This window comes from Cynoglossus semilaevis, chromosome 18, assembly GCF_000523025.1.
Source record: "Cynoglossus semilaevis isolate Cse_v1.0 chromosome 18, Cse_v1.0, whole genome shotgun sequence".
NCBI lineage: Eukaryota > Metazoa > Chordata > Actinopteri > Pleuronectiformes > Cynoglossidae > Cynoglossus > Cynoglossus semilaevis.
The window spans coordinates 12,203,433-12,224,547 of record NC_024324.1 but is presented as its reverse complement, the minus strand read 5'-3'; the positions used below and the strand labels follow the sequence as shown (position 1 = coordinate 12,224,547).

General features: G+C 40.3%; 1 protein-coding gene across 6 annotated transcripts in view; it reads left to right on the top strand.

Annotated features, from left to right (window-relative positions):
* Positions 1-21,115, top strand: part of akap9 (A kinase (PRKA) anchor protein 9) — a 54,046-nt gene that overhangs the window by 18,433 nt on the left and 14,498 nt on the right. For 3 of the 6 annotated variants that reach the window (XM_025064885.1, XM_025064882.1, XM_025064887.1), the window contains 18 exons: positions 153-387; positions 1,458-1,512; positions 2,310-2,636; positions 3,615-3,905; positions 4,728-4,870; positions 5,051-5,262; positions 6,026-6,258; positions 11,075-11,237; positions 13,390-13,484; positions 13,938-14,055; positions 14,883-14,921; positions 16,241-16,473; positions 16,561-16,680; positions 18,651-18,827; positions 19,324-19,428; positions 19,526-19,678; positions 20,486-20,572; positions 20,984-21,114. In XM_025064885.1, coding sequence (XP_024920653.1) covers positions 153-387; positions 1,458-1,512; positions 2,310-2,636; positions 3,615-3,905; positions 4,728-4,870; positions 5,051-5,262; positions 6,026-6,258; positions 11,075-11,237; positions 13,390-13,484; positions 13,938-14,055; positions 14,883-14,921; positions 16,241-16,473; positions 16,561-16,680; positions 18,651-18,827; positions 19,324-19,428; positions 19,526-19,678; positions 20,486-20,572; positions 20,984-21,114 — 2,917 coding nt within the window. The remainder of the gene's footprint in view (positions 1-152; positions 388-1,457; positions 1,513-2,309; positions 2,637-3,614; positions 3,906-4,727; positions 4,871-5,050; positions 5,263-6,025; positions 6,259-11,074; positions 11,238-13,389; positions 13,485-13,937; positions 14,056-14,882; positions 14,922-16,240; positions 16,474-16,560; positions 16,681-18,650; positions 18,828-19,323; positions 19,429-19,525; positions 19,679-20,485; positions 20,573-20,983; position 21,115) is intronic. The other 3 variants (XM_025064883.1, XM_025064884.1, XM_025064886.1) reach the window with 3 other exon arrangements.

The following is a 21,115-nucleotide window of genomic DNA, read 5'->3' as shown; positions in this document are numbered from 1 at the left end:
TTTTAGCTAATTTCTAGCCTCTGCATTTATATTTACTGTAATCGGAATACAAACTTCAAATTTGCAGGACCAGCTGACTTACGAAGACATAGAAATGTCTTCAGTTTTATGTCTTCCTTAGCACCTTGACTGTGACATTTTACCCACGTTAGGTCCAGAGGAGCCAGTTGATACACCGCCTACCTCCACGACGGAGGAGCTACAGAGGCTACAGGCTGAGGCTCAGGAGAAACACCTGCAGCAGGAGCAGAGTCACACACAAGAGATGGAGCGTTTGAGGGCTCACTACCAGCAGGAGGCCACAGAAGCCGAGGAGCGGTACGCCACAGAGCTCTTCATGCTGCAGCAGAGGCTGCAGGAAGTCACAGGAACACAGACTCTCCCAAGGTGACTGCACTATGAAAACAGAACACAAGATAGAACTACAGAGAAACTGAAATATCATTGAAAAAAAGGCTAAACGTTTCACATTTACACTAGAGTGATTTTCAGACAGGTTAGATATCTATAGTTCAAATGCTGTAGGACCAGGCAGAGCTACATGATCTTTGACAGATGACCTCCGACGAGGCTGTTCTACTCTGCACATGCTGTGTGACATGTGGAAGCTGCCTGGCCCACTTCAGTTCTGACAACAAAAGACTCCACTAATGAAATATTCACCAGGTTATTTCAGCAGCTTATTGATGTCTTTTGTTAAGGACAAGAGTGCCCTTTCAGCCACAGCAGATGGTTTCCTGAGGGAAGAGGACATGAAGCAGTCACTTGATTAAATTCATGATTAACATCAAAGAATACCTGTCAGGTGTCTGCAGTACATTTTTGTTGTGAATTGAGCTACAGAGTAAACCTTAAACAACGAGGAATAAAAACCTGCATGTGAGGCGGAGTTTAACAGTGTTAGCCCTTCTGGTCTGTTTTCTAGATGGTGTAATTATACATTTCTAACCATTAATACACATCATATATTAGTTTCCTATAAACAGAGAATAGTTCTTAGAAAATGATTTGGTCTAGTAAGGAAAGTACTGCATACATGCTCTCACTTAGAACGGTGCTGCTGCTGCTGCCCTCCACTGGTCATTTCTTTGTGTAAACATTAACGTTGGAATTTTAATTTCATTGTCTGCTCACTATTAGTTGAATAAATGTTCTTATAGTTTTAATCTTTAAAAAAAACCCAAAAAACAAGTTTGATCATTTCACCCTTTGACATTATAAAGATATAATTACTTTTTTAAAAAAACAAAAAACAAGTTTGATAATTTCACCCTTTGACATTATAAAGATATTATTTTGTAATCGCTCCTTGTAAGTAAATACAGCGAGTGGAAATTTATATGGACATAGAAAAGAAAATGTTATCATATATCCAATAGACAGCATTAAATTTATTAAACATTTAATTGCAGAAAAACATTTAAAAGCATAAACAACTTTTCTTTTTTTTGTTACAGTTTGTCCACGATGTCAGAGTCTGCGTCTGAGAAGATGGATGAACACAGCGCAAAGGTAAAGGTTTTGAACTTCATGTCACATACATCACATCTGACCACGAACGTGTTCATGCATTAAAATGCTCTGACAGCGTGTGTGGTTGGAGGTTTCATCAGTTGCCCGAGGCTAAAAGTTGCCCTAGATCATTAGGGCGTTTTCTAGAAACAACGCCATGGAACAACCACTAAGAGTCCAGTAGTTACATAAGCCATTGTTCTGGTGTGTAAAACGTGGAGTAAGTGGACTTACTGTGGTCTCAGTCTCTCCATGAATGGATGACTGTGTCTTGTGAGAAAGAGCTGAACTTTTTTCCCTGCCTTCTCATCGCGCCGACTTTCATCCTTTAACGGTCGCTCTGTGCCATTTTTCTCCGATCTCAAAGTTCTGTTGCTCTCTCTTATTGAAGCTCCTCACGTCTGCATGAAGAAGTGAGACTGTATAGATTCAGAGGAGGAGCATAGGAAAATAGGCTTGGTACTCTTGTGAATGTTACATATATTGAGAATGTTAAGCTGCAGGCGAAGCTTCATGACTGTAAAATAGACAAGACAGGGGATTCATCCTAAGACACAGCATCAGTGTGCTCCAGGAAAATGATCCTGTATTTAAAGGGCCAAACAGTTGTCTGTCACTAAGACTTCCCTAGAGGAGCAGGGTGAACAAAATCATGTATTTATCAGTGGTGAGTTTTCCAGAAAAGACTCGATTGTTGGTGGAACATTTTTATATTTATAACTTTATCGTGACATCACCTTTGCTTAGGAACACAAGTCTCAGTTGTTTTCTGATCCTATCCTGTCTCCTCATCACAGGACCTGAGTGAGGAGGAGTTGTCGGGGGGAGATGTTGTGTTGGGCTGGTCCCTTACGTCGCCAGGTCTGAGTGTGCAGCTGCAGACGCTCAGGAAGGCGCTCTACAACAAGTATGTCCAAGAGGTGGCAACTCTTAAAGAGCAGCACAGCGTGGAGTTGAGGAGGCTAAGGGAGGAAAGGGAGCAGGAGGAGAGAAGAAGAGAGGAGCGCCAGGAAAGACGAGGAGAAAAAGAGCAGGGACTAGATTCAGAGGAGTGCCGAGCTGCTGAGGAGGACGTTCTGGAGGAGAAGCGTTACTGGGAGAGAGTGGAGGAGGAAGTTGCCAAAGTAGGTGATTTTACATTTTACTTGTGATTCACATCATTGTTGGTCACAATGTTAGGAACAGACAATATCAACAGACATTTGAGGCCAGACTGAATAGTAAATGACACAGTAATGACATAATTGTTGTTTTATTTATTGTTGTCATCGTCAGTGTCCACTCACTAATAAGTGTAGTTGAGGATTTCTGTTTTTATTTCCCTGTTAATAAAAGCTTATAGAATATGTTTACATTTTATAACATTCAATATGGAATAAACATTTTTATAAACAAATATGCTGGACGTTCACATATTTAAAGCTTGAGATGCTTTGGTGAAATGAAAACTTTTTACTTTCCTTGAGTGTGTACTAATGTATTGATTGTTTATTAGGGGATGGGGGAATTATTGGATATCTACTGTGTGTGTATGTGTGTTTTTTTATTTTGTGACATCTTGACAGATCCTTTAAGACTCTCTTTTATGACAGTTCAATCACAGACAGTCAGTCATTATATTATGTCTCAGCACAGGTTCAATCACAGACAGCCGTCAGTCATTATATTATGTCTCAGCACATTTCCAAACACACCTCCTTTGGAATTCCTAACCAACCATTTTATCTTATCTTAAGTCCTTAACCATCTGTATCACAATCAATTTCCTGATATGATTTTAGTTCCTGATATAGATTAAAAAATTTATATAACTTTGTTTATCTTTCTTCTGCTTTATATCACAATTATATCTCCAGGATAAACATGACGTATACTTGACTTAGTTCAGTTTTAGGGAAATATGCAGTTAAATGTGTCATTAGTTACTGCTATGGTTCAGTACATTGGTCATATTCTAATGCTTACATCATTTAATGCTACATAATGCTTTTTTGTTAAAATCATCTGCTCTGTATAAAAAAACAATTGGTATAATTAATATTTGCTGAAGGACTTCATTACTTAATTTCTTAATTTCCACCTGTGCCTTTCTTTTCTGTCAGGCCATCGTTCAAATATCAGTGGAGTTTGCGCAGCAGACTGAAATGGCTCGCATCAACAAGCACGCCTGCCAGGCCAGCACCTCCATGCAGACGCAGTCATGTGAGGAGGAGATGGAGGAGCAGGAGAGTGAGGAGCAAACTCCCAGGGATTCCTTCAGTCCTGGCGCCTGGCTCGAGGAGATGGAGAGGGAGAAAATGGAGAAGGAGCTGGAGGAGAGGAATGCTGAGATTCAGAGGTTAAAGGAGGAGCTGCAGAGAGCTGCAGGAGCAGCAGAGAAGGTCTGGAGTCATGTAAGATGTCAAAAAATGAATTATATTTTTTACATGAGAGAATTCATTTACGTTAATAATGAATGAGTGTGATTTTATAAATGCTCACCTTTTTATAGTACAGTTTCCTAGACTGACCTTATTAAGGCTGTGTTTCAACAGCCATGTACTTTAAATGAACAGAAATATAATCATTAAATTGAAACACTGTACTTTATTTATTATTTATTTTAATTATTCATTTTATCCCAACACTTTTGTAATAAAAGAGTTTTTCCAGCCCTGTTAAAAGGGAAATTCTTAGATGATTTGTTTAGGAATATATAACTTTATGTCTACCTATCAACTTCATTTCCACTTGTTAAAAGAAGTATTTTAAATGTATTAGTATTTTGTATTATTGTGCCAAAAAGCAAGACATGTGAGACAAAATAATCACTTAATACATATCAAATAACATAATATCATAATTCAGTATTTCTGACATGTAAGAAATGTGTTAAAAGTGTTTTTACACTTTTGTGTTAGAGTCCAGTTTCCACCACACAGCAGTTTAATGTTTTTAATTTACACTGAGCTTCCAGGAGATGGTGCTATTTTTCATTTACCTCAGATGCACCTGTTGCCATAGCAGCACAAAGATGGTAGTGTTTCTCTCAGCTGTAAAGAGGTTGAAAAGTGTGTCTTAGTGTTTGTGTGCTTGTAAAACAGACCAGTGAGTCTAATTTGAATTTGGTCAAAACTTCTGGTCACACATTCACACAACTCTCTGAAGTCTGCCTGTGTGGCTGTAGCTTTGCAATGACGGGGCTGCTGTCTGTCTTCTCTCTGCTGCCTGTTCAGACCTTAAAGAAGCAAACACACGATGAGGGAGAGGTTGAGGAGGAGGAAGATCCAGGAGGGCTGGGAATAAAGGAGTCGTATGCACAGACATTATCATCGCCGTCACAGGATATAACAGAATCCTCTCCTTCGGATGTTGAAAGGTAGTACTGCATTCAAATTCTTCTCCCACTCTACTTTTATTTGAATGATGGCTGTGAAGGATATTTTTATTCACCATCATGAACCTGGTTAAATTAATATTCCTTAAAGCTAGATTTATCGCAAGATTATCGTAGAACTTCCTAAAGATCTTTTGGTAAACTGTCTACTCTAATTTTCAGGGACCTGCTGCGCAAAGCCAATGAGAAACTGAGTCAGGTGTTGGTGGATGTCCTGAAGACGACGGCGGCGGCAGAAGAAACGATCGGTCTCCACATGCAAAACCTGTCTGATGCGTCCGTGGAACAGCAGCAGGTTGACGAGCCTCAAGTCACCTCACAGACAGCGACCTTGCAGACAGTTAACACACAGACCTTCAGAGCAAGTGCAGCAGGTGAGTGTCAAAAAAGGACATAGATTTTAACTATATTTGAATTATTCCATAGTCCCAGGGATGAAATACATCTGAAAAACATTAACTGAATCTGAATTAATCAAACAGGGTCTGAAATTCTAACAACCTGAGGATAGTGAGTGTCCAGTGTAAACTAAAACTTTCACTATTGACATTTTTACATATTTTCGCCTCCGATTTTGCTGCGTTCACAGTGTTCCTGTGAAAGGAATCAGTTCTGATCAGAGTTAAAAATAAGAAACAATATTACTTTATCGTGTTCCTGTCTGTCACCTCCGCTCTTCTGTTTAGATTTGAATTCTGTATGCAGCGTAGAGATAAAGCATTTGCTTTTTATCTTTTTGGCCTTTTACCTTTACTCATGCTACAGTCATTTCAAGTCTCTCGCAGTGAGGGTTATCTAATTTCTATTTAAATTACAGTCACTTCTGGTCAATGCATATACTGTACCTGAATGAGGCTCTGTGTGAACAGTGAAGGCAGCACCTTTATCTCTGCATGTTTTAAAATGTAAATAACTTTCAAATGATGTGGTGATACGACTGTGTTGTTAATGCAAAAACACAAAGTAAAGTGATGTGGCGTTTGGGGGCTGTACATTTCATATAAATAACAGGTATAGTATCTATAAACCATATAGTATTTGACCAACAGGTCTAAATATATATCCTCAATGAACAGATACCAGGCCTGTGTGTGTGTGTGATGAAGTCTTACTTACCTGTTTCTTTGGTTCCTTAAGGCCACACTGCCGAAGGTTCACAGAGCACCAAGATCGGTGCAGAAGACCTAAGCCCGTGGTCTAGGGAGACGGAGACAGATAAGGGTTTGAAGGCGTCCCAACAGATGGTGGAGAGCCTGCTGCTCGGAGCAGAGACACAGTTGGAGAATGAAGAGTTTCTAATGGGCATCGGTGGACGGCTGCAGTCGGCTCTGGAGAGGATGTTGATGGCCATCAATGACACCACCAACCAGGTAGTCCCTAGATATAGTGTTCTGAGCTATACCCTTTAGAACAGTGTTCTCCAAGACTGTTCTCACTCACTATCACTATCACTACATTTAAGTAGTGATAGTCAGGCAGTGGTGGCTTAGTGGTTAAGGAAGTGGACTTGGCTCCAGAAGGTGTGAGTCCCCCAGCTGCGAAGTTACCTCTGAGCATGGCACCGTCCCCACACACTGCTCCCCGGGGGCTAAATCTGTCCACTGTTCACTTTGGTGATGGGTTAAAAACAGAGGTTCAATTTCGTTGTTTTCCCGTGGTACAATGACAATAAAGACTATATATATAAAAAAAAAGAAAAAGGTAAATGGCTAATTATACAACTTTCCCAGAAGTTTGAAACTTTCTTCTGACCTCATCAAACTAAATAAATAAAAACAATCTTATGTCATTATTTTCAGTTTAATTGCAGGTAGTTGGGCTGCATGTTACAAAACACACAAATAACTACATTTTACTTAATAATAAAACATTTTTTTTACATATAAACTTTCCAGTTACTATTGGAGGGGAAAAAACATTTTTTTACATATAAACTTTCCAGTTACAACTTTTATTAATTAAGAAAATTACTTGAAATATTCAACATTTAGTAAACTAAACTAAACTTGTGATGCACCACACTTTAAATGCCATTTACCACAGGGTGGTTACAGAAGGTGTTAGACAATGTGTATGTGTTTCCACATATAAGTTACCAATAAACACAGATTCCTTTGGACCAGTGTATCTAAATGACCCCACTCTCCACACTTCTGCCCTGGCTCCTGTTCGTGGACGTTTAAATGACTGAGGCTGCAGAATGTGGATTGCAGTTACGTTGGGCCTGTGTAGAATTCACGCACACAAAAGCACTGCCTCATTTTCAGTCGTTGCCTCTGGTTACGAGCTGTGTTTACGCTCAGCTTTTGTGTGATTGACCAGCCTATCATAATCAAGCAGGGCAGAGTGTGTCCATCCCTCCCCCTCTGTGTAACGTGCCTACTGTTTCCAATGTCAGCCCACAGTGAAAGAAGGACTAGACCGGTTTAAGTAGGCCATTGAATGTGTTACTCTCACTGACTGCATGCCACGTCTTCCCATTGGCTGATATCCACACTCCATTTACGCTTAAATGCATTTTATCTTGGTGATCTAAAAATAGCGTTGAAGAAACCTCAAGGCCGAGTGATGATGCTGTTGTGTATGTGGGTTAAAGAATATAATATATGTTTTTAAATATGTATAAGAAATATACTTCTCTCCAGCTCCACTGAGTCCTCCTTTTACAATTATTTAAGTTTCCATGACGCAGATAGGAGGTTTTGTCAACATTATTTGAATAGCCTTTTCTTTAGAGACCAATCTCTGGTCTTGAAAGTTAAATATATCACATATTCCCTAATAAGAAATGTTTTGAACAAAGTGTATGAATAGATTAATTGAAAAATAATACCATACTAGTGCACTGAGCTCATGAGCTAAAGATGTCAAACTACAAATAGTTTAGTTTAAAAAATATTTTTACAGCAATAAAAACACATAGTAAGGATATTTAAATTAATTTTAAAAAACTGCTATTTTTGGCCACAGTAAACACCCTCTGTGGTAACTTGCAGTACAGCTTATATCTCTTTCAAGTAGAAACAATTAACAACACAATAAAGTTGTTATCAACCAAAGGTCTAATGGTTTCTTCGGCCGTTATCGATCCAGTTCACATGAATCTTTCGGCGCAGTTGCTGGATCATTATGTCCAGCCTGTGTAGCAGCGTCAGGAACAGAGATTGATGAAAGGAGTCGGTCAGGAATGTCTAGTGTCTGCTGCTGTAAATGATTTGTTGGGTGTAAGGTGTGAGTCGCTGGTGAGACGGAGTAGAAATGGTTGGTTGACATGTCTAACAGACACGGTAGGTGGGACCAGAGAAGAGAAAGAGAGTTGGTTTTTTGTAGGGAGAGAATCCAGTTCAGCAGCTTTTTGTGGGATGACAGGGTGTTGTCGTTGGTTCATACTGTCTGCGTGTATTGTGTGTTTAAAGATCTAATAGCAAATCTACCTGCTGGCCGTCAAGACTGTGGCCACGCCTGCTCCCCTCCCACTTTGCTCGGCAGTATCCTGCTGTGTGTGACGAAGGCAGGAAGTAAGAGAAAAATCCTCAAGTGGTGAAAATTGTCCTGGAATTTATTCTGTGAAACTAAAGAACCTGTGGACCCGAAAAGTGAGAGTAAGTGTAGCAGAGTGAGAGTATACGGGGTGAGTAAACCTCGTCTGACAGGAGCATTATTCGTCATCAGTGAATAGAATTACAGTTGGAGCATGTGCAGAAAAGGAATGACAGTTTCAAGGAAGTAGGACTGGAAGAGTGAGCAAGTTTTATCTCCACGTTGTCATTTCACCCTGCACCGGCTTTCTCCACGTTGTCATTTCACCCTGCACCGGCTGCTGCTTTGACTAGACAATTAAAAGGGGCCTCTGGGAGGCTTCCCCACAGGTCTGGGTTGCTACGTCGACATAGTATTGTTGAAGAATCTCCAGAGAGAGAGAGAGAGAGCGAGAGAGAGAGAAAAGAGACGACGGAGAGTAACAGAGAAAGAGAAAATGAGAGTTGTAGCCGGCGTGGGGGTGTGAGCAATACAGATATGCTTTTACCCTGAAGAAAGAAGGTCAGAAATGACAAGAGAGCAATTTTTTTTAACACAAAGTGAAGAAATGCACGCTTTTGGATTTACATACCTTTTAAAGTCAAATTCTGGATCTCCCTTTGAGCTGCTGGACCCAGCTCTGGCATCCACCTGCAGTCCAAGATGACACCTGGTGAGACTGGTAAAAGTCATATATGTCGGAGGATTTTCTGTCTCAATATTTACCCAGAACCTGTTCTACCTCAAGGAAGCGGCATGTGATTAAGATGACGTGAACGTCTCCCTTTCCAAATGTTGTTTACTCTTCTAGTGTGGGGCAAACATAGAAACTGTTGCCTGGAGCTATCCACACCATTCTCTTACCACCGCTTCAAACCCCACTGGACTTCATTCTTGATTCCGTTTGCTCAGCTAATGCTGAGGGATCGTGGCAAATTGAGGCGTCTTTGATGACCCTGACAAAAAGTTTGGACTTGAAACACAACTGGAGGTTCTCCTCCTGTTCTTCCATCTTTCACTATGGATTCATACCGTTCCTACCGGAACTCCAGCATGCAAAATAGCTCATGGATGGACGGGGAGGACAAGGATGTGTACGAGGTGGAGTCCCGCGTACCCCTGCCTCGACCTTTCCCACTCAGCAGCACTTTGAACGAGAAAAACGCCATCGTGGTCCAGACGCAGATCTCGCATGTCAATCACAAGATGAACGGTCATCTTCTTAAGGTTGTCTCTAAAATCTCCCTGCCCACTCCTCCTTATACAGTAAGTTGATGTACACCTTCAGCCCAAAAACTCTCAGCTCTTGGAATCTTAAAAATGGATTTGTGTGCAATTATCAAACTTCTTGATTAATTACCAGGTTTAGAGCCAAGTGCCGATTAATATCTTATGGGAAAATAACATGTAGCTCAGGTCTGCACATGCATGTAACTGGTTGTCATTCCAAGCAACCGCACAAAAGGGCAACTCCTCTGAGCTGCTTTTGAATCAGTAGGTGAAAGACCGTGTTATTACATATGTGGCAGGGTTTAGACTGAAGTCATTCTGTTCACTGTGAGCTGACAATGAGACCTTTGCTCAGGGAGATATGAACTCTATAGAGGGTAAATATGAGATGAGTGTGAACAAGCTGGACTGTTATGACATCATGATGACTTTATTGCAGGAAAGGCTATCGTCAGTCACCTGACTGTAATACATGTAATGCTCTGACTTTCATGCCACTGTCATTTCTTTAAGGAAAATACAAGTAATATTGACAAATACATGTTGTAAATTCAAATGAGGTAGATGGCACAACTATGAAGGGAAAATACTCCTCTCATAAGCTCTCTGAATAATTATTACTCAGGCATCAGAACTGTAGCATTAAAATCAGCATCTGGGAACCATTACTCAGTAATTTGGGTCATCATTGTTATGATGGGGTAATGTAGCAAACCTCAGTCTCTGCAGTTGCGTATTCATGTCCTGCCAAATACAAATTTCTCTAATGGTTTAAGACCAGGTCATAGAAAGTACATGTTAAACATATTAAACTCATGATTGTGGTGAAGAGAAAAGTTTGAGATGATTTGACCTTTGTGACATGGTCTCTGGATGGTGTTGTTGGAAGTAGCCAGCACAAGTAGACTGCTCTCTGATCATAAAAACATGGCCGTGAAAATAAACATTGGTCAATTATTACTAAGTGGCTCAAATGCGCCAAGAAAATGCTCTTTGCCTTCACCAGCCCACACTGTTGATAGAATGGTTGATGGATTCATGCTTTAATGCTGTTTACCTCAAACTTTGCCACTTTCACACAACAGTGTTGTGGGAAACATCTTAGAATTGTACCTACAAGTTTCTGATCTTGGGTGATTGATTGACTGGGCTTGTGAATTCAGAGATTCTATTTCATAGACTGTGGTTTCAACATCAGTTTAATTAAGGTAACTTATTCTTTCCAATCACCATTTCACCTCTGACTTATGGCTGTGTTCCATGAAGTGTCCAATTACTTTTTTTAAAAGCCATATAAAAATTATGATAATATCTTTTCTCACGCAACGGTAAATCTAAGTGCTGCAATTATGAGATGAGATTTATTTTCCAACTATTAGAAATTGAATTTGTTAAGAATATTTAATTAAAAAATATGTTTCTCTCCTTTTTGCCTAGCTTGAACATGCCCGGCTGACACAGACTGAGCTAATGAGAGAGTCCTTCCGCCACAACCAGGAGATCAATGAGCTGCTGCAGAAGCAGGAGGAGCTGCAGGAGCGATTGACAGAGGAGGCCCGAGCCCGAGAAGATCTGGCGTTGGAGCTCCACCGCGCTGAAGGTGATTGTTCTTGTATTTATGTATTTATATCTTTGGCTGTTATAGTCTGTGTCATCTTTGAAAACATTTTCATCCAAAGATTTTTTTCATACAAAAACAGTGTTTTCACTCCCAGCTTCTCTGTTGGTTACTGTTAGTTAAAGCATAAGGAGCTAAAGTGAAAATGCTTGTGTGCATGTGTTTGAAAGAATGGGGGTGTTACTGAGAGTGGGGAGGGGAGATGGGGGGGGTCAGCTGTTTGAGTAAAGGAGTGTGAGACCATCTGTGGTGAGAAGACAACACATGGTGAATAGTATTTGTTCAGTGCATCTTGTTTGTGTTTTAATATTTGGTTCTGTCTGCCAGAATTCTTACTAAATAACTAGGATTCAGGTTGAAAAATAAGTTGTGTTGAACAAAGGAGAGCCTCATGGAAAAAACCCATTAGTTGATGGTGATTTTGAGGTCAGAGGGCTGCAGCTGATTGGGTTTATCATCAATGTCAGGGACAGCTGGTCCACGAGTGTCGACTATCACAACCACAGTTACTTTCTCCAAACTGTACTCTTGTCGAGTTAGGACCTCAGCACACTGCTATCTGGGTTTCCGACATGGTACAAGGGTGAGTTTATGGCTTTTGTTATCATTTTAGGTCTTTGAAATGAGAAGGATCCTGTAATTCAGTTTGTCGTCCTAGTGAGGTGCTGAAGTACAGCAAATATTTGTTAATTTTATGAGTAAAATATCACAGGACACCATAGGAAAACATTCTGGAGAATAAAGCTGAGAATAGAGAGAGACTAAAGTAACTTTATATGTGGATTTCTTTTTAAATTAACTCACTAATCATTTTCTAATAATACCACTTACAATATCAGGTTTCACACATTTTAAGTTGGTTAGTTGAGTAAGTTGTTAAGTAAGTTATTACTGTTAACTCATTACAATTTAAAGCCAGCCATATACAACTTTGTATTCACTTTAGTCACAGAGCAGCTGTTCATATCTGGGTGCTGCATGTGTCATATATTTGTGGGTGTGTCTGAAGCGTGTCCTCGGACATTTGCTTTGGCAAATATAAAAGAGGAGTAATTCGTCTATTGTGTGAAGGATGCACGCAGGTAAAGGCTGAGGGTGTGGTTCCTTCAAACTGGTTTTAAATGACTGGCTCCACATCTTCGACAGATCTTCTTTCCAGTGATGGAACATTGTATATCAGTGAAACCAGAAAGACATGATGGGGATTTTGGGAACAGAAGTTATTCTCTCCTGAGCTGACCCTGCACTCCCTCCAATTCTTTTTGATGTTTTTTACTGACAGCCGTCACTCATTGAACTGCCGGTTACAAACAGAATTTCTACTGAATGAAACAGGTAGAAAGAGATGAGAAAATACAAGTAAGAGGCAGCAACATTACACATTGATTATTACTGGTGGTGGACCTTTAAATTTCTATGATACATTTTGTCGTTCTCAGAGTTAATGCATGGTTGACCTGTGTTTTTGGACAGTGTTTTATTTACCTTCTAATCATGTGTGGTGCACAGCTGTGCATGATGGGAGGGTTTACTCCTTAGGCAAACTTTACACATACACACACAGAGCTTGGATCTTCTAACAACACAGGTGACATTTACTTTTAGTTTTTGAACATACAGAAGGTATCACACAGGCTGCGAACCTGCAGGCACAAAGAAGGACAGAAACTGTACCGACCTGACGTCATAACTGTCCTGATTCTTCACCAAAATAGCTGTAAATAAATGAGCAAACGAGTATGTTCGTGTGTGTACCTCCTCTTCTGTATCTATGAGCATAATGCCGTCCTCCTGCTGCGTAATGCTTGCTGACCTGTGACAGAGCCGTACAGTAATCAAAGAGCTCTACATTGTGCTCACTGCTCATTCTTGCACTTTCATGTCGAGCGAAATAGGTCAGACCTGCTCACTTGCATTTATGTCTCCATTTGAATGCACTGTTTTTGAATTTTTTTTTTTGTTTGCATTATTGTGTCGTCCGTATCCTTGGATCTGGTCTCCCGCTGTGAGGCGCTCATCCATCTGGATGGCTGCCTTTTAAATATGTTGGCCACCGGAGCCTGACAACAAGCTTGGCACAACTTTTTCTCCTGTGATTGATAGGCTCCTCCTCTCTCACTTTGTCCGCCTGCAGGTTTAATTGATGGCTACACGGGCGAACGGGCTGCGTTGGAGGAGCAGTTACGTCAGAAGGAAGAGCTTCAGATGAGTCTCGAGCAGGAGCTTCAGGTGAGCTGAGGATACAAAAAAAAAACTAGCCTACATCAAGACTGAACGTGACTTGGCCAGTTTAGAAGTCGAGGTTAGAGTTTTGCTTCTGGCATGTCAAAGTGATGACTAACATTTAAAGGTACAGTTGCTAAGATTTGGCAACATCTAGTGGTGAAAAAACCATCAGCACCGGACTGTTTTCATCTGAGCATGAAGAAGTCGTCTTTGGTTATTAATAAAAATCAAGAAGTCGTCTTTGGTTATTAATAAAACAAGCAATTTATTGATCTTTTTTTACTGTTGGTTAAAAATAAAAACATGACGAATCTTCTAATTATTATTACATTATTTATCCCACGTGACTGATTCCATGTAGTTTGTCTGATGAAACTAATGAGGAGGAGTAGCATGAAACACACCAGCCCTATTTGTAAAGCATAACTACATGGACCATGTTTCATGCTCCTGCAGGTTACAAGTAGTCGACTTCAGGAATTGGAGCAGGACAGGCTTCAGATGCAAGAGGAGCGAGAGCTGCTGTCACGGCAACAGGACGCTATGAGGGAGCATGCCGGGTCCCGAGAGCTTCGTACGTATTTCAGATCTCATCTCATAGAAGATGAAATAAACACCAGCGTTGTTTCGCTGTCATTATTCTCATAATCATTAGAGTAAATATCACATTCTGAACTTAAGCTGCAGGTTTCTTGCTTGCCTTGTAGGTCGTAGAAGTTCAAGAGCAAACATCATCTCTATAACTAAAGCGTAGTGTTGTTTGTATAAACCTAAAGCTCTACGTGTTCTAAACCAAACCAGCCTCATATGCTTGTTATTTACAAAATGAAGGCTTTAAAATACTTATCCAGTTTTTATCTGTGACTTACAAAGCTGAGTTTTTGTTTTTATCATTGTCTGCTGATTAATTTCAATTAATCTAACAGTGAATTTAGGAATTTTCTTTTGCAATTGTTGCTGGTAGAGTAGCAATAAAAATATGCTTACCACATACAAAATGTTTATTTGGCAGGAATCAGTGACAGATATAAAGAGTAGAGAGTAGAATGGAAAAACATCATATTTTCATCACTGTTTATCCAGGGGTGTGAGGTTTAAAATCTATTTCAACTAATGATAAAGGTTTAAACCCCTGTATTGTCAGGAAGATGCTGCAGTGTTTCATTCACTGATAAAGTGGTGAGTATTTTGTTATTGACGATCTGAACCAGAGAGGATTTTAGTTGTGTCACCTCGTCCGTCCACAGCGTCATTTCTGTAGCCTTCTTCTGTCACTGAGAGACGGAGAGAACAGCTCCGTTGTCTCTCTCTTCACCTTTCACTCTCCTGTTTCTAAGAATGTTCCTGTTTATCACCAAAACAAAGCATGTTAAACTCCTGTGCTCTCTTATTCCCCTGTAGGCCTAGTTGAAGCTGCAATGGTTGCAGCACCTGAAGCAGGTGTGTCCACTTTGAGCATGGCTCGCTCACGTCGTTATGCTTTTTTTTTTTTTTTACTGTAGCAAATCGACAGATTTTATGCTAATCCCTAATCCAGCAACTCACACCAGACCAGCTTGGCACTTGCTTGCTTTGGGCTTTAACACCCAGTTACTTACTTCTGCTTTGGCTTTTCCATCTTGATCTCTTGATTTCTTTATTTTTGTCCTGGTTTGTCTTTTTTAAAATGTCTTGGTTTAGTGTTGGCTCTCATTTTAGCATGATAAAAAAAAATATCTTAAGACATTTGTAAACCTCATTTCCAGAAACGTATGCTTTCTAAAACGTAGATCAATAAAACATGTAGTTTGGATTCTCACCTAAATTTATTGTAGCAGGTAGAAGGTCCAAGGATTTGTTTTGTGATAATAATAATGATAATTTAAAAAACTTAAAAAATAAAGGGGGGCAGGGGTCAGCACAATATTCATCTTTAAATTTTCACCATAATTCTCTCCTCTTTTCTTCTCTGTATATTAGAGATTTTTATGAATACTGTACTGAGCTTCTCATAGGTAACAAATCTCTGGTGTCTCAGTCGATAACCTCAGCTGTGGCCCTGTAGGTGGCGTGGCAGCCCAAGTTTGGGCTGTATCACATATGAAAGTGTGTCAACTTTTCTGGAAATTTGGTTTATTATATATATTTATATATCCTAATTATCGACCATTTTCACACAATCATTTCAGTGGTTTTATGTTTATGGGTTAGGATCTTCTTCTTCTTTGTGAGATGATTATGTTTATGTCGGATCTTCTTCTTCTTTGTGAGATGATTGGCTTTTTTTTAGGATTCCCCTCTCACCTGCCTGTAAAATGCTTTTTGGGCATGGATTCTGGGAATGTCTTTGGACTGTCCATGTGTCTGATCTCTGGGTCATATGCACTCTTTTGCACTAATCCATTGGGGTTTGATTCCGGGCGCAGCAACAGCAGGTGTTCACTGGTGATGGCAAGAGGGTACAGAGGCACCGCGATGAGTGATGGGAGGATTTTTGGTTACATGGTGTTATGTTGGGGATCTGACTGAGATGTGAGGAGAGTCTGAGGTTACACAGTCGTTCTGATGCAGTGTATTTGGAAAACAAGAAAAGGTAGATGTTTTTATCCATATAAATATCTTAATACTAGTCCTGTTGTAATCCAATCAGAAGTCTCACAGACCTCAGACTCTTCAGCTCCATCTCAGAATCATGCTCCTCACAGGAATGGATAAAATACAGTCAGTGAGAGAGTAAAATAGTGGATTCTAACTTCTCCATCATTAACCGTGTCCTTTAGACCTGTTGGAGGAGACAGAGAAGCTAATGAAAGAGAAGGTGGAGGTCCAGCGCCAGGCAGAAAAGGAGAACTCTGACCTCCTGAAGCAGGTGAAGCTGCTGGAGGCGGAGCTGGAGGAGCAGGTCAACAGGGTGATCGAGCTGGAGCAGGCTCGGAGGACGGAGAACGGAGACCTGCAGCAGCAGATCCAGGCTCTGGAGAAACAGCTGGACAAAAACAGGAAGTTCCTTGATGTAAGTGAACAAATAGTTGTGAGGCAAATGCTGTTGTCTGTCTCTTATTTTGACAAACATTCCTGTTTTTGTCACTTGGTGTTTCAGGAACAAGCTGTGGATCGGGAACATGAGAGGGACTTTTTCCAGCAGGAGATCCAGAAACTGGAGAAGCAGCTGAAGAATCCACAGAAGGTTCAGACTGGCTCGGAGCAAAGAAACCAAGAGGTAACGGGAGAGGACGCGGTAATAATAGAGATGCTCATTTTTTAGGTACGTCATTGTTGTAGCTACAACACTGGCCTCAGAGCCACACAACACGGCTGATAGAATTACTACCGTCTCAGAAACAACAACAAACACAACGAGTATTAAACAAGAAAGACACGGATCTGAGGTTTGTTTTTGGAGGATTTCCCAAATCTCTCTTATATACAGAGATGGGAAACTGATGTCCTCAATATATATTTTCCAAGTTCTGCAGAACAGCAGCTTAAATATGTCAAAGCATATGAATCACTGAACATAAAACACAATAAATAATAAACCTTTCAAAGTCAATCTGTGATTTAGTTTACAAAATCACATTCACTGAGAGGAAAAAATAACCCTGACACTCACTGATTTTAAAACATCACTCTGCTTCCAACAAGACAGATTATAATTGCTGAAATATTTATTACACCTTTTGCTAATGCTACAGTTTAAGGTTGTTCTACTACATTCCAGTGTGTTTGAATGAAAACTAACACTCTTAATGAATAAATAACATAGAGCGTCTTTATTCCCAGACTCTGATTCCACTTTTTTATCACTAAGTGCTTTTTCCTTCCCGTTTACCCTCGACCTCTCCATCCTTTAATCCCTAATGCTCATCCCTTTTCTCTCCGGTGACTATTGCAGGTGGATGGAGTAACCTTTAAGGTATTGCTTCTAGCTCTATGTAGAATAAAGTCCCCCCTGAGAGCAATTAGAGCCTTTTGAATCCCCTTGCCCGGACCTGTAGCGAACGTCAACCTTCTCGCTCTCGTCTCTGCCCGACATGACTTCCTTTTTCCATTTTGCTGTTTGTGTCTTCCATTGTATATTTTCTGTCTTTCTCTGATGTGCCTGAACTTTAAATCACCCTTTTTTCACTCTGTCTTTGCGGTAAATATTTCAAATAATACTCAACATCTCAAAAACAGAGATAAACAAAAATATATGGGGTTGATAGGATTACCTTGATCATCTCTTATTTCCCCTTTTTTTACATTTATTCTAATAACAACAAATATAAAGTACTACTGTGATTGTTAATATAAACTACCAAGCACAGCTACATACAAAGGGCCCACAATGTGAAGCGTGATGGTGACATCATCATGCTTTGACACTGTTTTACTTAACTAGAACTGAGTCTTTAATCAGTGTGAGCAAAATGAAACATAGTTACAAACAATTACTGCTTGGTGTTGGTAGGAAACATTTAAATATGCAGTCATGGAGTCCAGACCTGAATCTGAGTCAAATCTGTGACTTAAAGAGCTTTGACTCATTTGGAGCACTTTGGAGAGAAAGAGTGGGGATAACTGCCAAGGCAAGATGTTGAACACTGAAGGACAAAGTGCTGTGTTATAATCAGATGGTCTTTAACACAGTGCTAGAGTTATACAAGTGTTTAAGATGTTTTTAAAATACATATTTTAATTACTAACATGTCATAGGTCTAAATAAAAACAAAAGAAGGTCTGACATTTATTTTGGTGACAATATTTTGAACTAACACGTATAAGTATACAGTATATTGTGGCATAAATAACATCAGCTATTTAAAGACTGAATTTGTGGACTAATGGAGCAGCTAAAATAAACCATTCAAGGACATTTCGGACTCGTGACGTTGTACCCCCTTCATCTTCAACTCAGTCTCCTCCTGTTGAACCCATTCTATTGAGCGTCTTTTAATCCATCTCACCGGAGTTGCCTAAACCATATTTGATTATATTTTGCCCCATTTTGCACCTTCCCCTGTCTTCTCACCCGGACCCTTCCGTTCTCAGGTGGATCAGCTGATTTTACAGCTGGCTGTTCATATATCAGCCATGCTGTCTTGAGCATGTGTGAGAGAAAAGAAAATCTCATTAAACCATCTCCCACTCTCTCGCTCCTTTCCGCTCCCCCTTCCCCCCTCAACACTCTCTCTCTCCCACTACCAGGTGGATCAGCTGACCTCCCAGCTGAAGGAGAAGGCGGATTGGTGCAGTGAGCTGCTGCTCAGCTCCGAGCAGCTGCATCGTGATTTGAAGGAGCGCGACGAGGAGATTGACAAGCTGGAGAGCCGCATCCGTGAGCTGGAGCAGGCCCTGCTGGCCAGCGCTGAGTCCCTGGAGAAGGTTAGAGAGGGGAAGGGAGGGAGGGAGGGAGGGAGGACGAGTGAGAGAGAGGGAAAGGAAGATGAACGATGTGCTGAGACTAGAGCAGAAAAGAACAAGCTGAATAAATAGCGTGTGAAAGCAGGCTGTGGGTGTGTGTGTTTGGGAGCACACACCAATGTAGCGACACTGAGCTAGAGAAGCAGAACAATATGTGGGTGGGTCTACTTCAGGGAACAAAGCAGTTTGTTATTAGTGGTGGCACTTAGGCACCATTGGCTTTTAACTGTCAAGATTGCCCCCCAGTGTTCAGTTCAGAGGGCTGTGGTGGGTGAACAACAACATTAGTGCATGCTGTTAGCTCAGAGTGCCAGAAGAATTCCAGCTGCAGGATACGAGGTGCAGCATGTGCAGATCTTCTCAAAATCTATTCCAGTTCCTTCACATCTTCTCTGCTGTTTGTAGATAACTGCACATCTTATTTTCTCATGAGTTCCTGTTTCTGTGTTCGTTGCAGGCTGAACAAAAGAAGCAGCATGCATCCATCACTGAGAGCAGACAGTCCGCGCTGGAAGCCCAGCTACAGACGGAGAGAGAAGCTCTGGAGAGGAAAGAAAAAGAGGTAGCTTTGTGTTCAGTTTCGGCCGTACCGATCCCAAAGACATTTTTGAGCCCAAACATTGACTCGTGTCATTGATCCACTTGTCACGTTGCCTCAGATCTGCAACCTGGAGGAGCAGCTGGAACAGTTCAGAGAGGAGCTGGAGAATAAGAGCGAGGAGGTGCAGCAGCTTCACATGCAGCTGGAGATCCAGAGAAAGGAGATCAGCAGCCCGCAGGAATACTTAGAGACCAGGGACAGCATGCTCCAGGTAAACACACCTTCTGTTGCCAAAACACTGCATCTTTAAACAAGAAGTTCCACTGTTGTTTAAAGGCTTTGGATATAAATGTCAGAAAGACCATGTATTCGTTACAGTTTTATTTTAAAGAAAAATGTACAGTGCAATAATTTGGTCTAGTGTTGTTAAAGCATTTAACTCCCCTTTTTCCCTTTAATATGTGTTGCTAGTTTAAATACTGGGGGACCATCGTTGAGTAACTGCAGTTGTATCCTGTAATTTGTCGAAATGTTTCAACCAGAACAATGCATTCTTCTTTGGGGTCATGTGGATATAAAAAAAATGCTGCTTGTAAAGGACATAGCTGAGGCAGCAGTTCACAGCAGAACAGACTTCATGAGCGAATCCAAATAGCTCAGAAAATCCCCATCAACTTTCAGAAGTGAGGGGGGCAACTTCTGTATAAACAAAGAACCGTTTATTTATACTGGCCTATCAAAATAGTGAGGGGTAAAAGTGTAATTTGTTTATTTTGGGGGTATTTTTGCAGATTCTTTTATTTGTATTAATATTTCCTAATGATAAAAACTTTTTATTTTCTCAACAGTATATTCTGTATTAATTGAACAGTGATGTCTTATAGCTAATATTTCATTTTTTATTTTCATACATTTGCTCTTTCATTTTTTTATGCATGAGGCAAACCTGCAACTGCAGGGTATATTTTTTTACTCATGTTTTTTTTTAATCTTATTAATCCAAAGGCCTGGCTTTGAGTTAGACTTTTTTCATACACTGTGTTGACAGCCATTACATTAAATTCTTTGACTTTTGAAGGTGATGGAGGAGAAGGACAGGGAAATAGCACTTCTTAATGAACAGATCTCTAAACTCCGACACACAGAAACTGCTTCCAGTAACAAGGTAACACAATATGCATATACGAAATAGAGCCCTCATTCTATTTCGAATAAGCATATTTTTGTGTTAGTGCATCAGTGTGTGTGCTTCATTTGGTTTACTTTTTCATTCATTTTGTTGGCTCACATTTATATTTTTTGTTGGATCATTTTGTGTTTTTTTTATGGAGTTGGTAAGTAAATTCACAGTCGTCTTTTGTTGTGAGTTGATGATGTGTTCATGTGAAGTAAACATTTGAGTCTCTGTAGAGCAAAGTTACAGTATAATTCTATGAAAAGTGACATGATCTAAGGCCTAAGGTGCAAGTTTTTTCAGCACAACAGGGACTCAAATGTTTACTAGTAAACGTGTGTCGCTTTTGAGACATAAATCAGTTCTCTTCACGCTGTAATGAAGGAAACATTCTCTCCGTAGGAATTAGATGGAAAAGATGATCTGTTGAAAGACCTGGAATCTCAGGTGGAGTGTCTGCAGAGTGAACAGGAGCACCTGAAGAGGAATCACGAAGAGGAGCTTGACCAACTGAATGCAGTAATTGACAAGCTT